This window comes from Pantherophis guttatus, chromosome 1 (genome assembly GCF_059756535.1).
Source record: "Pantherophis guttatus breed Tessera chromosome 1, ASM5975653v1, whole genome shotgun sequence".
Lineage (NCBI taxonomy): Eukaryota > Metazoa > Chordata > Lepidosauria > Squamata > Colubridae > Pantherophis > Pantherophis guttatus.
In genome coordinates this window covers 101,724,226-101,737,210 of record NC_142063.1, presented here as the reverse complement: position 1 = coordinate 101,737,210, position 12,985 = coordinate 101,724,226, and the positions used below count along the sequence as shown (strand labels likewise).

The window sequence follows — 12,985 nt, the reverse complement described above, 5'->3', positions numbered from 1 at the left end:
GTCTCAAAATTTCCTATAATAAACTGGCATTTATCTTTGGTCTTTCTTGCCATGCTAAGACAGATTCTTCTGTTAAAAAGAGCCAGAATCTGATTTTTTTTTGATGGACCAAGCAGGAACTTACAACTGAAACATACCACAAACACACAAGGCAGAGTTACAAGGGGGCACCTCTTTCCTGAACTCACGTGTTCAAAAAACCAGCCACGTTATTTTGGCAAATAAATAAAAAAGTACCAGAACAGACAAAATAACAACATACTAAAATAATTAACCCTCTGCTGTCTTTCCATAACTCCCAGCACAGCTTGATAAGGATTCAGGTGGTTGTGAAAATACTAACAGACAACTGCACATTCTTTAGTGAACTGGTTAACAGACTTTCAGAAAGCCTCTTTGTTCAGAGCAGGGGCACTAAACATGGCGGAAGTTTATGTCCCAGCAAGTTAAAAGATTCTAAAAACAGAAGTAATACAGTTATAGAACTTTCTATAATCTAGTCCAGGCGTGGGCAACTGTGGCCCTTTTACAACCTGTGGACTTCAACTCCCAGAATTCCTGAGACAGCCAAGCTGGCTCAGGAATTCTGGGAGTTGAAGTCCACAGGTCATAAAGGGGCCATATTTGCCCACCCCTGATCTAGTCAGCTTCTTTTTAAATAAATTTTGTAAAAGAAGACTGTGAGAATTCTGCTTTAGGTCAGAAGTGGGGAACTGTGGCCCCTTTATGACTTGTGGACTTCAATTCCCAGAATTCCTGAGCCAGCTGGCCTGGCTCAAGGATTCTGGGAGTTGAAGTCCACAAGTCATGAAGGGGCCATTGTTCCCCATCTCTGCTATAGGTAAAGTTACTACCAAGGATCTGGCATTCATTTTGCCCATCAATAGAGCTGTCCCTGTCCCTCCAGGATGGGGATGCTTGTCACTAGTGAGCCCGTCCCATGTAGGCAGTACAGGTAATCCTCGACTTACAACAGTTCATTTAGTGATAATTCGAAGTTACAACGGCACTGAAAAAAGCGACTTATGATCATTTTTCACATGACCGTTGCAGCGTCCCCATGGTCACATGATCAAAATTCATATGCTTGGCAACTGGTTCATATTTATGAAGTTTGCAGTGTCCCAGAGTTATGTGATCACCTTTTGCGACTGTTTGATAAGCAAAGTCAATGGGGAAGCCAGATTCACTTAACAACCGTGTGACTAACTTAATAACTGCAGTGATTCACTTAACCCTGTGGCCAGAAAGGTCATAAAATGGGGCAAAACTCACTTATCAGACTTCTTGCTTAGGAGCAGAAATTTTGGGCTCAATTGTGCTCGTAAGTCGAGGACTACCTGTATAGGCAGTATACATCGCAGCATAGATGTCCTTCTTATTAAAAGCAAAATGAATTAGATTCCAAACAAGCAAAGGAAAGCTTGCAACTGCTCTAATTGTACCATTTCAAGTTCTTGTTTCTGAGTCTGAAGGAAGTCTTGTTGCCGCTGTAGCTCTTCCCTCTTTTTCTGAAGTTCTAATGCCTGCTTCTGCAATTCATCTTCTTGCTGGTAAATGTGACTTTCAAATTCCTTCAGATCTTCTTCAGTAAAGACCTGCTGCTGATCCAGAGTCTCAAAAACAACAAGAACAACAAATCTTAACTCCTTAAAAGAAATCTCAATGGGGGGAAAAAATCAGACTACTCTATATCTGTATCGGTGCCCAAGATTTAAGATGTTTGGTAATCACCTATTTTTGGACAAGGAGAAATTATGCTTTTAAAGCATTCTAAAATTCCTCCCAAGTAAAAGGCAAGGACACAATTTCTCAACATTGCCCTTACTGTTCCATCAGCTTCACATTTCCCTATTCCATGTACGCACCTGGAGTTAATTTGCCTTTGGAGTACATTTAAAAACCAAATTACAATCAACCTCCTCATTAAAGGGAGAAGAACTGAAGCCTACCACATCACAGAGCAACAGAGACCACCTGCCAATAGAAGACCTTGTGTCTGAGCATCTTCTGAGCTGCTTCTGAAACCGATTGTTCTTCCTCACAACAATAACAAAGATGAACTATGTCTACCATTCTTGGCTTTTTCTCTGACTTTTTCCTTGGATGAAGTTGAGTCAAGAAAATATATGGACTGTATTTGTTTTAAATGGATGGTTATTCACAGACTTAGTCTTCATATTCCCATGATTTCCTTTGAGTACCATCCATGGAGTGGAAGCTCTTAAGGTTCCTTTGTAACTATGGACTATTACTGTAAGAAGAGAAACTTCCAGATATAGTAGCATTAAGGTAAAGGTAAAGGTTCCCCTCGCACATATGTGCTACTTGTTCCCGACTCTAGGGGGAGGTGCTCATCTCCGTTTCAAAGCCGAAGAGCCAGCTCTGTCTGAAGACGTCTCCATGGTCATGTGGCCGGCATGACTAACTGCCAAAGACACACGGAACGCTGTTACCTTCCCACCAAAGGTGGTCTCTATTTTTCTACTTGCATTTTTTACGTGCTTTCAAACTGCTAGGTTGGCAGAAGCTGGGACAAGTAACGGGAGCTCTCTCCATTACGTGGTGCTAGGGATTCAAACCGCCGAACTGCCGACCTTTCTGATCGACAAGCTCAGCGTCTTAGCCACTGAGCTACCGCGTCCCTCTCCTAGTAGCATTACAACTGTATAATATTTTTAATCATAGTCAACTTTGGGATAAAATGTACACATAAAGGAAAAGACAGGTAAAACAATTATTCTCTTTTGCTTCCAACTTTAGTTATTCCTTTGCTCAAATTCTATTGCCATAATGTGCATGCTTACTTAGTTTCAAACAATGAAGTTACTGCACAGAGAGAATTAGGCACAGTGTCCTTAGACTCACTGTTCAGATTTTATTTTCATAATGTCATTAATAAAAAATACAGATAAATACAAAAGAAGAAATAGGTGATTAAAAGTTCAAAACAGATGGGCCATTTGCTGATGACTATGATCAATCTTAGTTCGAAAGTGTCATTAGTACCTCCCAGCCTTCTGGCTCCAAAAACTCTCTTTTCTGTGTAGCTCTCATGAACTCTTCCATGGTGACTAACCGGTCTTTGTTGATGTCAACCTTAAGCAAAAAAAAAACAAAAAACCACAGTTTAGGCTATATAATTTATTTGCAGTTCTTTTCCCATGCAATTGCACTTTTATTTATTGATTGATTGATTGATTGATATTTTTAAATTTTATTAGAGTATCAAAAAGCAAAATCAAAAACAAATGTATAATAATTTTTCTATCATGGTGTAACATCGCCAAAATATCCATATATATATTAAAAATAGAAAATATTTACAGATTTTTGTATACAAATTTACCTTTCCAATACTTATTGCATGGGAAAAAAAATATTTGCAGTTCTTAAAACAAATGGAAATGAGGTTGCAGAAAAGTCATGACAGAAATTCCTGGCTAATGCTACCCTATTTAAGAAAATCCATATTTTGGTACACAATAAGTTAGGATCAGTTATACTGCATAAAACATAATGGTAATAGGGATGGGAATAAATTGATAAGTGCCTAAGGAGCAAAACACAAATTAATCTCATCTCATGGGGTGCTGCAAATATTTCTATCCTGATGAGAGATGTGCAACTTCTCTGTAACATTTAAAATTCCATGTCATTCAAGTATCAATAGCATGTGAAAATTTAATATTTTCTTATTATGTGGCAAAACAAAACAGCAACCGTCCCCCACTCACATAACCAGATTGGAAATATCAAATTTGCATGATAATGGTGAACCTGACAGAAATCTCATTCATTGAGAAGCTGGTTTTCGCAATGACCACAGGCTGGTCATTCAACAGATTGAAGGAAAGGTAGAAGTTTTAATAATTGTATAGCTTTAAATATACTTACTGTAAAAAGTTGTAAAGTTGTAAACACTAGCCAGAATAGCATTCTTATTGATTAAAAATAAAGTTGGATACACGTAAACATTCCCATCCCAAGGCAATCTGTTCATGAACAATTACTCGTTGCATTATTTAAGTAGATATCATTCAACAGCAAATTGTAATAAAGCTATCCATATAAGGATAACTAAACAAGTAGTAATAAACTTACACTGTATTGAGGTGAGGTCAGGAAAGCTCTGAAATAAGCATTTTCAGAAGCATGTTCTAGTTTGGGAAATATGCCCACTACTTAAATACATATTTACACACCTTTAGTTAAACATTTTAACTAAATGTTTTAACATTTAGTTAAAACAGCAGAAGTTTGCTAACAGTTATTTGCAAAATGTGTGCCCTGAAAGTTTACCTCATTCATGACATGCTCTCTCATTCGTAGCCTCTCTTCTTCCATTTCAACCATATCATCCTCTTCATTTTTGGGGTCATAGACTTTCTCTAGCTAAAATTAAGATTAAGAAATTTGCTTTGAACAGGCCATCCAGATTTTTATTATTTTGTTATGAAAATATGTTGCTTTAATGCTATTTATTTATTAAACTTACACCTCACTGCAAACAGACAACTCTCAGCAATTTAATGAAGCATATGAAATAGCAAAAGTTAAAATATCCACAGTATGATTGACATCATAAACAGCAAAAGCAACAAAATACAAAGATCGACAAAAATAGATATTTTTGAGATAAATGTTTTCTTTCTACATATTTAATAGCACATACTGATATCTAACAATCAATTTCGGATTAGCTTTCCTTGGGAGATATTCAGAGATTATCTGCCTTAAATGTAGCTCACATTGAACTGTATATAGCACAGTCAAACTTCAGTACATGAAATGTTTAACAACATTTTGTATTATGTCATCAATTGCTTTATCATAATGTTTATGTCATAAAATGTTTTATAAAATTTGCCAAATTTCAGTTCCACGGGAGTCATGGTTCCTGGATTTTGGACGCATTCTATAATTTAGCCCATTTGAGGTACCTTGATTCAAAAGTTTCTGCCCTTCAGTTAAAGGGAAATTATTTATGAGGTTTTAGTATTATATAATTGACAGAGGAGACTGAAACTTCAATGTTCAAGGTTACTAAATCATTAAGAAATTGAGGAATTAACCTTCTATCCATACAAAAACATCTCACATATCTTTGAATATATATGCCTAGTTATGGGACATTTACACATGATACTGCTAGTCTCAGCTTAATGAGTGCCAGATATTTGAATGTATTTCACATTAGCCACTCAGCAATGTTTAAGAAAATCGTTCATAGTTTATAAAAGATGAAGTCCAAAATGATGGGAGAGTCTGTTTAGATTAGGATATATCATTCTAATGATATTCAGTACTACTGAAATGAATTCATAAGCTGTTTCTTATTATTCAACTAGTATCTGAAACAGTAGATACTGATGATCACTTCTGTTAAACATTTTCCTGACATTTACTATATTTGCTAATGAAACTGTCCTTCAATTGCTGCAATTGTCCCAAAGAATACCTATAGAAATAATAGTACTATTCTGCTTTGTACAAGTTCATTAGACTTTGAGTATGATATATTTAATTAAACTGTGGAAACTCAATTTCCATTCTAACATTCCCATTCAATGGTCATTATTTGCTCATGCACTGAGCCAAATGAAACCTCATGATTCTCAAATAATCCAGTTACACATATTTACCTCCCTGGTAAATAGAGCTTCTAATTCCTGTTCATCCAGAAAACCATCAGCATTGACATCTGTTAAAAAAGTCATATAAATATATAATTAGAGACACTAGCTCACCCATCCATAATTTTAGACCACAATCATTCCCACTTTAATATTTGTATATGTTGCCGCAAATCATATGGTAAGCTACCTGATTAGAAAAAGTGAATGCAAACCCATGTACAACAATGTGTGCGTGTGAGTCCATGCACGCACATACACATACAGAAACACACAGTATATTGTTGTATTATATATACTGTTGTATAATATGTGGGGGGAAAAACATTTCATGCATCTGTTGAGGTTTTCTGGAAAAGCACATGCCATGATACATTTGTTAATCTGAAAAGTGCAACAGGATTGTCAATATTCTGTGATAATTCTGTTTCTTAATGTTTTTTAACTATGAATCTTACCGTGCAATTTGAAGAAAGTCTTTGGATCAAAATCATTGGGGTCTAAGCCATCTGCTTCCTCCCATACCTCTTTCAATTGGTCTTTACTTCCCTGAAAGGTGATAATGAACACCAGTTGTGCAAATGATTTCACAGAAGCTTTTAACATAGAGTTAAAATCACATAGGTTACTCAATGGACTTCAAAAATCAAATTAATTTTCCCCTAAAGCACTCTTTTGGGTTTTCTTGTCTGATGTACCTTGCAAGGAAAAGATTGTAATACCATTATTTCTCTGCCACTTAGGATAAACTCATGGAAAACTACACAGATATAAAATATATTTTATATTCACTCTAAAAACAATTTTAATCCCTCTGCAATGCCCATGTAGGATGACTGACATCACTGTGACAAAACGATGGGTAGAATGTAGTCACATTCCAGTTTCCACAAAAATGTGGAAAACATGAAGATATTTTTGAAAAAGCCCAGAATCTTTCCATTTTTTAAATGGTATCCTATTTAGTTAAGAAATCATTGTATGGGAAGCATAGGAAATGGCATTTATACTTGGTTATAGTCTAAAAGCTTAATGAGATCAGTGACCAACAATCAAGCTCAAAAACTGTAATATTTTAGTGTGGTAAACGCTGTCATGATATTGAAATAAATGAATAAATAAATGATTTAGTATCCATTTAACTGACCCTTGTGATCTTGACTTTTTCAGCAAGGGATCTCGGCCAACATGTATACAGTTCTGATGAGTTCCATTATCCTGGTGGATGACCATACTACAGATTTTATTTGATGTGTTCCCTTTTTAAAATTTATATTTGTTTGAAATACGGTATACAACTATATAATATATAAAAATATAAAATATATAAAATATAAATATATAAAATATATAATATTTTGTATAATATTTTAATTGTTATACTACACCAGAGTTCCCCAACCTTTCCAGGTGGGTGGCTTGGACGTATACATGTGTGCGGGCGGGCGAGCACCTGTGATGTTTCCGCCCATGTATGAGTGGGGCCTAGAGCATCTGTGATGAGGCTCACGCGAGTGGGGCTGCGAGTACCCACGACAAGGTTTGTGTGAGTGGGGCCACAATTACCTACAACAATACTCTTGCGAGTGGGGCTGTGCACATGCACAGAGGTACATGCACCAGCCAGCCACTCACATGGCAGGGTGGTGATTAGCCCGCGGCCCACAGGTTGGGGACCCCTGTTCTACATAGAGGGACTTGTGTCAGATGAGTGGCCATATAAGTTTGATAAACAAAATAAATAAAACATTTTATACAGTGTGGATAAAAACAGCGAACTTACAGGATGATTAACTTTGGGGTGATCACCGTGCTTTTTTTTCATTTCCTCATATTTAGCTTCTTCTTGGTGCCTCTTTTCTTCATCCAGTGTTTTTAAATATTCTCTCCTTTCATGTTCTTTCATCATCTCATACTTCTTAAACTCCTCATGATGGGTTTTGTCATAGTTTTCTAAGTCATGTGTAGCCTGCAAATAAAGAGTTAAAAATTGAAACAAAATCTGTTTTTTTTTTTCCTAGAGTGAGGATAAACATTGAGCTAAGCAGCATTAAGAAACTCCTGCTGACCAGGCCATTTTCTCCTTTCCCTCAGGACATTTTTCTCGGGATATATCCAAGTTCATAAAGAATTCCTGAACAATAAATTCCACAACCATCTTCTTCGGATTAACCGAAAATGAAGATACGAAAAAACTTAGAATTACTATTGTATACTAAGTATCTTCACTGCATCTAAACTTAGAATAAATTGAGCTTTTAGCCATACTATCTAAAATTACAGTAGTCTTCATTTAGTGACTGCCTTGTTTAACAACCATTCACAAACACAACTGTGATGAAAAAGTAACTTTATGACCAATCCTCACATTTCATTGTATCCCATAGATTCTGAAGGGAAGTATGGTATTTTGTATTGTCTCTAAAAAACAACTCTAATTCTTTTTTCATTTGCTCTATATATTCCTTTTCCTTCAGTATCTGTGGGCTCAACGTCCATCTCCTCTTTTTCCTTTGATGTCCTTTCCATATCAATATTACCGAGTTGTGATCAGCCCAATTGTTTGACATTATTTCTACTGTTTCTATCTCTTGAATAAGTGTCTTAGTTATCCATACCATGTCTATTCTGGACCAGGACTTGTGGGGATTGGAATAATATGTAAATTTCTTTACCTTGGGGTTATAGAATCTCTAACTGTCTATTAAATTTAATTCTTCTACTAGGTCCATAAAAGTTCTAGGGAGTACATTTTTCTTTTTTTTTATTATTCTGATCACTGCTATAATCCTTTTTTACATCTACAATTGTGTTGAAATCGCCAATTAAACATACATTCTCTGTTTTTTCTTCTAATATCTTTTCATGTACTTTTTAATAAAATTCTAACTGTCCATTATTGGGCGCATAGATGACCACCAATAAAACATTTTTATATTCTAATTTTACTTCTATCATCAATATTCTTCCTGCTGCATCTGCATATCTCAAATTACCCTCTATTCCTTCTCTAATATACACCAGTATTCCTCTTTTCTTTTCTTCCGCTAATGCTACAAATGATTCTAATTTTTTACATTGTAAGTATTTTTCATCCTGTTTCCTTATGTGCACCTCTTGGATTATATTCTTTAATGAGCATTTTCTTTAATACTCTTCAGTATCTTATGTAATTCATTTAATACTATAATTGTCTCCCACAGAGAAAACTCAGCACTATTTCCTTAAATCCTTGCCTCACTTATAAAGAAGGTATGGTGTTACAGGAATGCTCTACCAGTGATTACCACATACTAACTATTACTGACACTAGGGGGTGCTAAAAGCTCATTTTTTAATGCTTCTGCCTGCATCTCTAGAAAATAGGAATAACAAAATTGACTTTATTTTGAAGTGTGATTGTTAACAGTTACTGTCACAATTAAACTGACTGGCCTTGGATATTTTATTTTATCTTTATTTTATTGATAATATTTGTCTGCTGCCCATCTTACTTCAAAGCAACTCTGGGTAGCTTGCAACATTAAAAGCAATAAAATTGTAGAAGATAAGTATTTTTAAAAGCAATAAAAATAGAATAGACAAATAATCTTTAAAGTAGAGAGGTGCCATTTGGACTCACCATGCTTTGAAAGCAGCCCCCAAATATCCCAAGATTACCACAAATTTGTTAATTGTTCAGGTATCATAAAGGGAAAATTATTAGATATAGGCATAGACACATTAAATATTTAATTAATTAGTTTTAGATCTCCGGCCAGTTTTTAAAATACAGCTACCAGCACATCACTCGAAGTATAGACTTTGACTCAAAGGAGGCTGTGCATTTTGATTTGGATCAATTTTTTTTTTTATAAATGATCCAGTTTGGTTAGTGTTGAAGTTGCTAGTCTCGAAACCAGGGGACTGTGAGTTCTAGTCCTGATTTAGGCATGGGAAGCCAGGTTGGCGACTTTGGGCCAGTCACTCTCTCTCAGCCCAACCCACCTCACGGGGTTGTTGTTGCAGGGAAAATAGGCGGAGGAAGGAATATTAAACATGTTCACCGCTTTGAGTTACATACAAGGTAATAAAGGTAGGGGGGAGATCTAATAATAAATCATAAATATATGTGCAATCTGTGCCTTTCAATAATTCTTTTGAAGGACTACAATATAGGAGCCATGATCATGAACTTGTAAGTCCCTAAGGTGCTTTTTCAAAAGGCAACTGGACTTTGTTTTTCCTTGAGGACATTTCACTTTTCATCCAAGAAGCTTCTTCAGTTTCTGACTGAATGGTGGAAGATGGAAGGATTTATATTCCTTGCAGCAATCCTTCCATCCTTCACCATTCAGTCAGAACTGAAGAAGCTTCTTGGATGAGAAGCGAAACATCTTCAAGGAAAAACGGTCCAGTTGCCTTTTGAAAAAGCACCTTAGGGATAACTGTGACCTGGGTGACTGAGAATCTCCATAGGACCTTACATAGGACCTGAAGCAGTGGTGGGATTCAGCCGGTTCTGTCCAGTTCAGGAGAACCGGTAGCGGTGACTGCGGTAGGCTCTGCCCACCTGCCCGGATGTAATTACATCCTATTTAGCCACATTTTTGAGGCTGTGCACATGCGCGGAAGGCACGAGTGCAAACATGCGCGGAAGGCCGAACATTCGAGAGCAGCGAGCACGCACATTCACATTTGCGAACCAGTAGGGAAGGTAAGTGAATCCCACCTCTGCCTGTAAGGTGTGGACAAACAGGATTGTTTGCTTGCCACTCAGCTGGGAAGAGAGGGGCATTGCCTTCCTCCTTCCCTCCTGCAACAGGGACTAACACAGCTTCCTTAATAGAAATCTGTCCTAACTTTATTTTTTATTTTTCTGTTCAACCGTCCCTGATTCTCAGAGACTGCCTAGAGAAGTTTTGTTGGGAAGGTTTTTCAGAAGTGCTTTGTCATTGCCTCCTTCCTGGGGCTGAGAGGTGACTGGGCCAAGATGCCCAAGGCAGGAATTGAACTTAACAGTGTCCTGATTTCTAGTCTGATGCCTTAGCCATTACTCCAAACTGGCTCTACATACTATCTTTACACATTTATTTATTTCAGTTATACTTTTCATATCTGCAATTCTGTTTCTTGATGGAAGCCCTCAAGAAAGAGAGAGGACCATCTTTTTAATTTTTTTAAAGTTAAGTTTTAATTAGTAAGTTAATTAATAAATGCAATCGTTCATTTATCCATGGAGCAGATGTTAAACAGATATACACTTAAGCATATTTTAAAGCTATTCAGGATCTGCTGCATTGAAGAAGCTTTTCCTGCCATCACTGAATGGTTTTTTTAAAGTTGCAAATGAGATTTCTAACATTGCAAAACAAACTATACTATTATTCGGAAAACTGAGTACATTTAAACTGATTTGAATACTAATTAAACAGACTGTTAATCCGGTGAAACAATATTGGTTGACTAATATGAAGTTACTTCCACGTATAATAAAATGTGAGAAGGAATTAAATTGGCTCAGTTTAAAGGTTTAAAGACTTAGTAAAAATATAAAGCTGCTTATATTGACTTGAGAACATTCATTCCATGATGCACTCACTACAAGGAGAACAAGCAGATGGGCAAAGGGCAGTTGTTAAAGTGTACAAATCTTATGTAACACAACATTATATTATGGATCCAAATGGAGTTCCAAGTTAAGATTCCTGAGATAACTATGAAAGGTATTTAAAACTGACAAATTAAAGAGACAAAATTTCAGACCAGTACAGAAAAATATATTTTTAAAAAAGAGAGAGAGAGAGAGAGAGAGAGAGAGAGAGAGAGAGAGAGAGAGAGCAAACAATCATCTGAGAAAATATTTGCTGGACACTTACAGCTTTGATTAGCATGTCTAAATCTTTAACTTCAAAAGTGTGAGGGTTATGATGGTTCAGATGCTCAAACTGTTTGAGAAGAGCTTGATGGTCTATGCCAGAATCTAAAAGCAACCCACACAAAAACAGAACCGTGGTGACTACATTGATAGATACAATACAACAAGCACTGGGTAGAATTCAAGAGCGTATCTTATTTTATATTTCATATAAAATAAGCCAATTCATATTTTACAAAGATATTCATAACCGACAGCATTCACAAGGTTCAACAGAGGTTTTTCATTAGATGAAAAATGCCCAGGCGATATAAAAGGTAGGCCTCAACAGGTTGCTGTTGTTGTTGAAGTTGTTGCTAGCAGGACGCCTACAAACATAGACTCCAGATATAAAAACTGACTAGCCCAGATCTTGAATTGTTTTCAGTCCTGGTGATAAGATGGCTTCCTCCATGGCATGTGAGGATAACAGGCCTGCTCAGGACAGGCCAAATCGCTTGGGGTGATTCTTCCCTCTAATCTGAAGGCAATTTCTCAGGTGGCTTAACGCTTGCTTATGTGGAGATTACAAAAATCTGCTTGACCTTAACCACAGGAACAAGGTGTAGAGAGAATGAGAATATACGCCAGTCAGGAAAAGCTATCGATAAGAGACAGAAAAACCTGTATAACTGGACTGCCATTGGGCACTTGAGATTATGAATAAATTTAGGTTGCAAAGGACAGTGCTTGGGTGTTTAAATAAAAAGGAGGAGGAATGTCCAAAGTGCTCTTAAAGTATGACAACATTTTTAAAGAAGAATGCCTCTACTTTTGCTACTTGTTGATATGCTATGCAATCCAAGCAAGATATAGGTTTGCAGCTATAAATTAAATTATCAAGTTATTTTCCCACAGATTTTTTTTTTAGACACCAAACAATTCTTACTAAGGAAATAAAGGCGCACTAACCATTTCCAAATCAGGAAATTATAATCCTAGCCCTCTCCAAAGAATTATGCCTTTTGGGAGCCTTTGTATAAGATGAAGAAAATAGATTTTAAAGTAACAATATTTTACTGGTAATATTATTTATTATACCCTACTTGGGTATAATCAGAGAGTTTTAAAAATTGATATAAAATTTTCAGAACTCCATTAAGGCAACATTGGTTGGGTATGAAGTGCTTTCTTCCTATAGCCAACTTCATCTTCATAATATTTGAGAAGTGACTTGCAGTGTAGTGATATGTTTTGGAATGGAATAGTTTTAGTCAAAATAAGAGAAGGAAAAAAGAAATGTAAAAGGGATAATTGTGTAAACTGGCCCTAACTCTCCAACATGGCTTCTGGTGTTGGCATGTCAATATGGAAGGGGTTTCCCATCTGGATTGTTGCTTTTTGGGATTTCACACTTTGGTCTACAAACCAAGAACTCCCTGGTAGGTCATCTAAACACTATTCTAAGTTTGATTCTGTTTAACTTTTTGAAATCAGCCAAGGTCACTTAATT

General features: G+C 36.2%; 1 protein-coding gene across 1 annotated transcript in view; it reads right to left on the bottom strand.

Annotated features, from left to right (window-relative positions):
* The window catches only part of NUCB2 (nucleobindin 2), a 43,749-nt gene that overhangs the window by 4,452 nt on the left and 26,312 nt on the right, over positions 1 to 12,985 (bottom strand). Inside the window, exons 5-11 of the mRNA XM_034416964.3 lie at positions 11,495 to 11,598; positions 7,420 to 7,605; positions 6,095 to 6,185; positions 5,646 to 5,704; positions 4,303 to 4,395; positions 3,010 to 3,099; positions 1,446 to 1,616 (exon numbers count right to left, since the gene is read on the bottom strand). Of these exons, the coding sequence (XP_034272855.2) occupies positions 1,446 to 1,616; positions 3,010 to 3,099; positions 4,303 to 4,395; positions 5,646 to 5,704; positions 6,095 to 6,185; positions 7,420 to 7,605; positions 11,495 to 11,598 (794 nt within the window). The remainder of the gene's footprint in view (positions 1 to 1,445; positions 1,617 to 3,009; positions 3,100 to 4,302; positions 4,396 to 5,645; positions 5,705 to 6,094; positions 6,186 to 7,419; positions 7,606 to 11,494; positions 11,599 to 12,985) is intronic.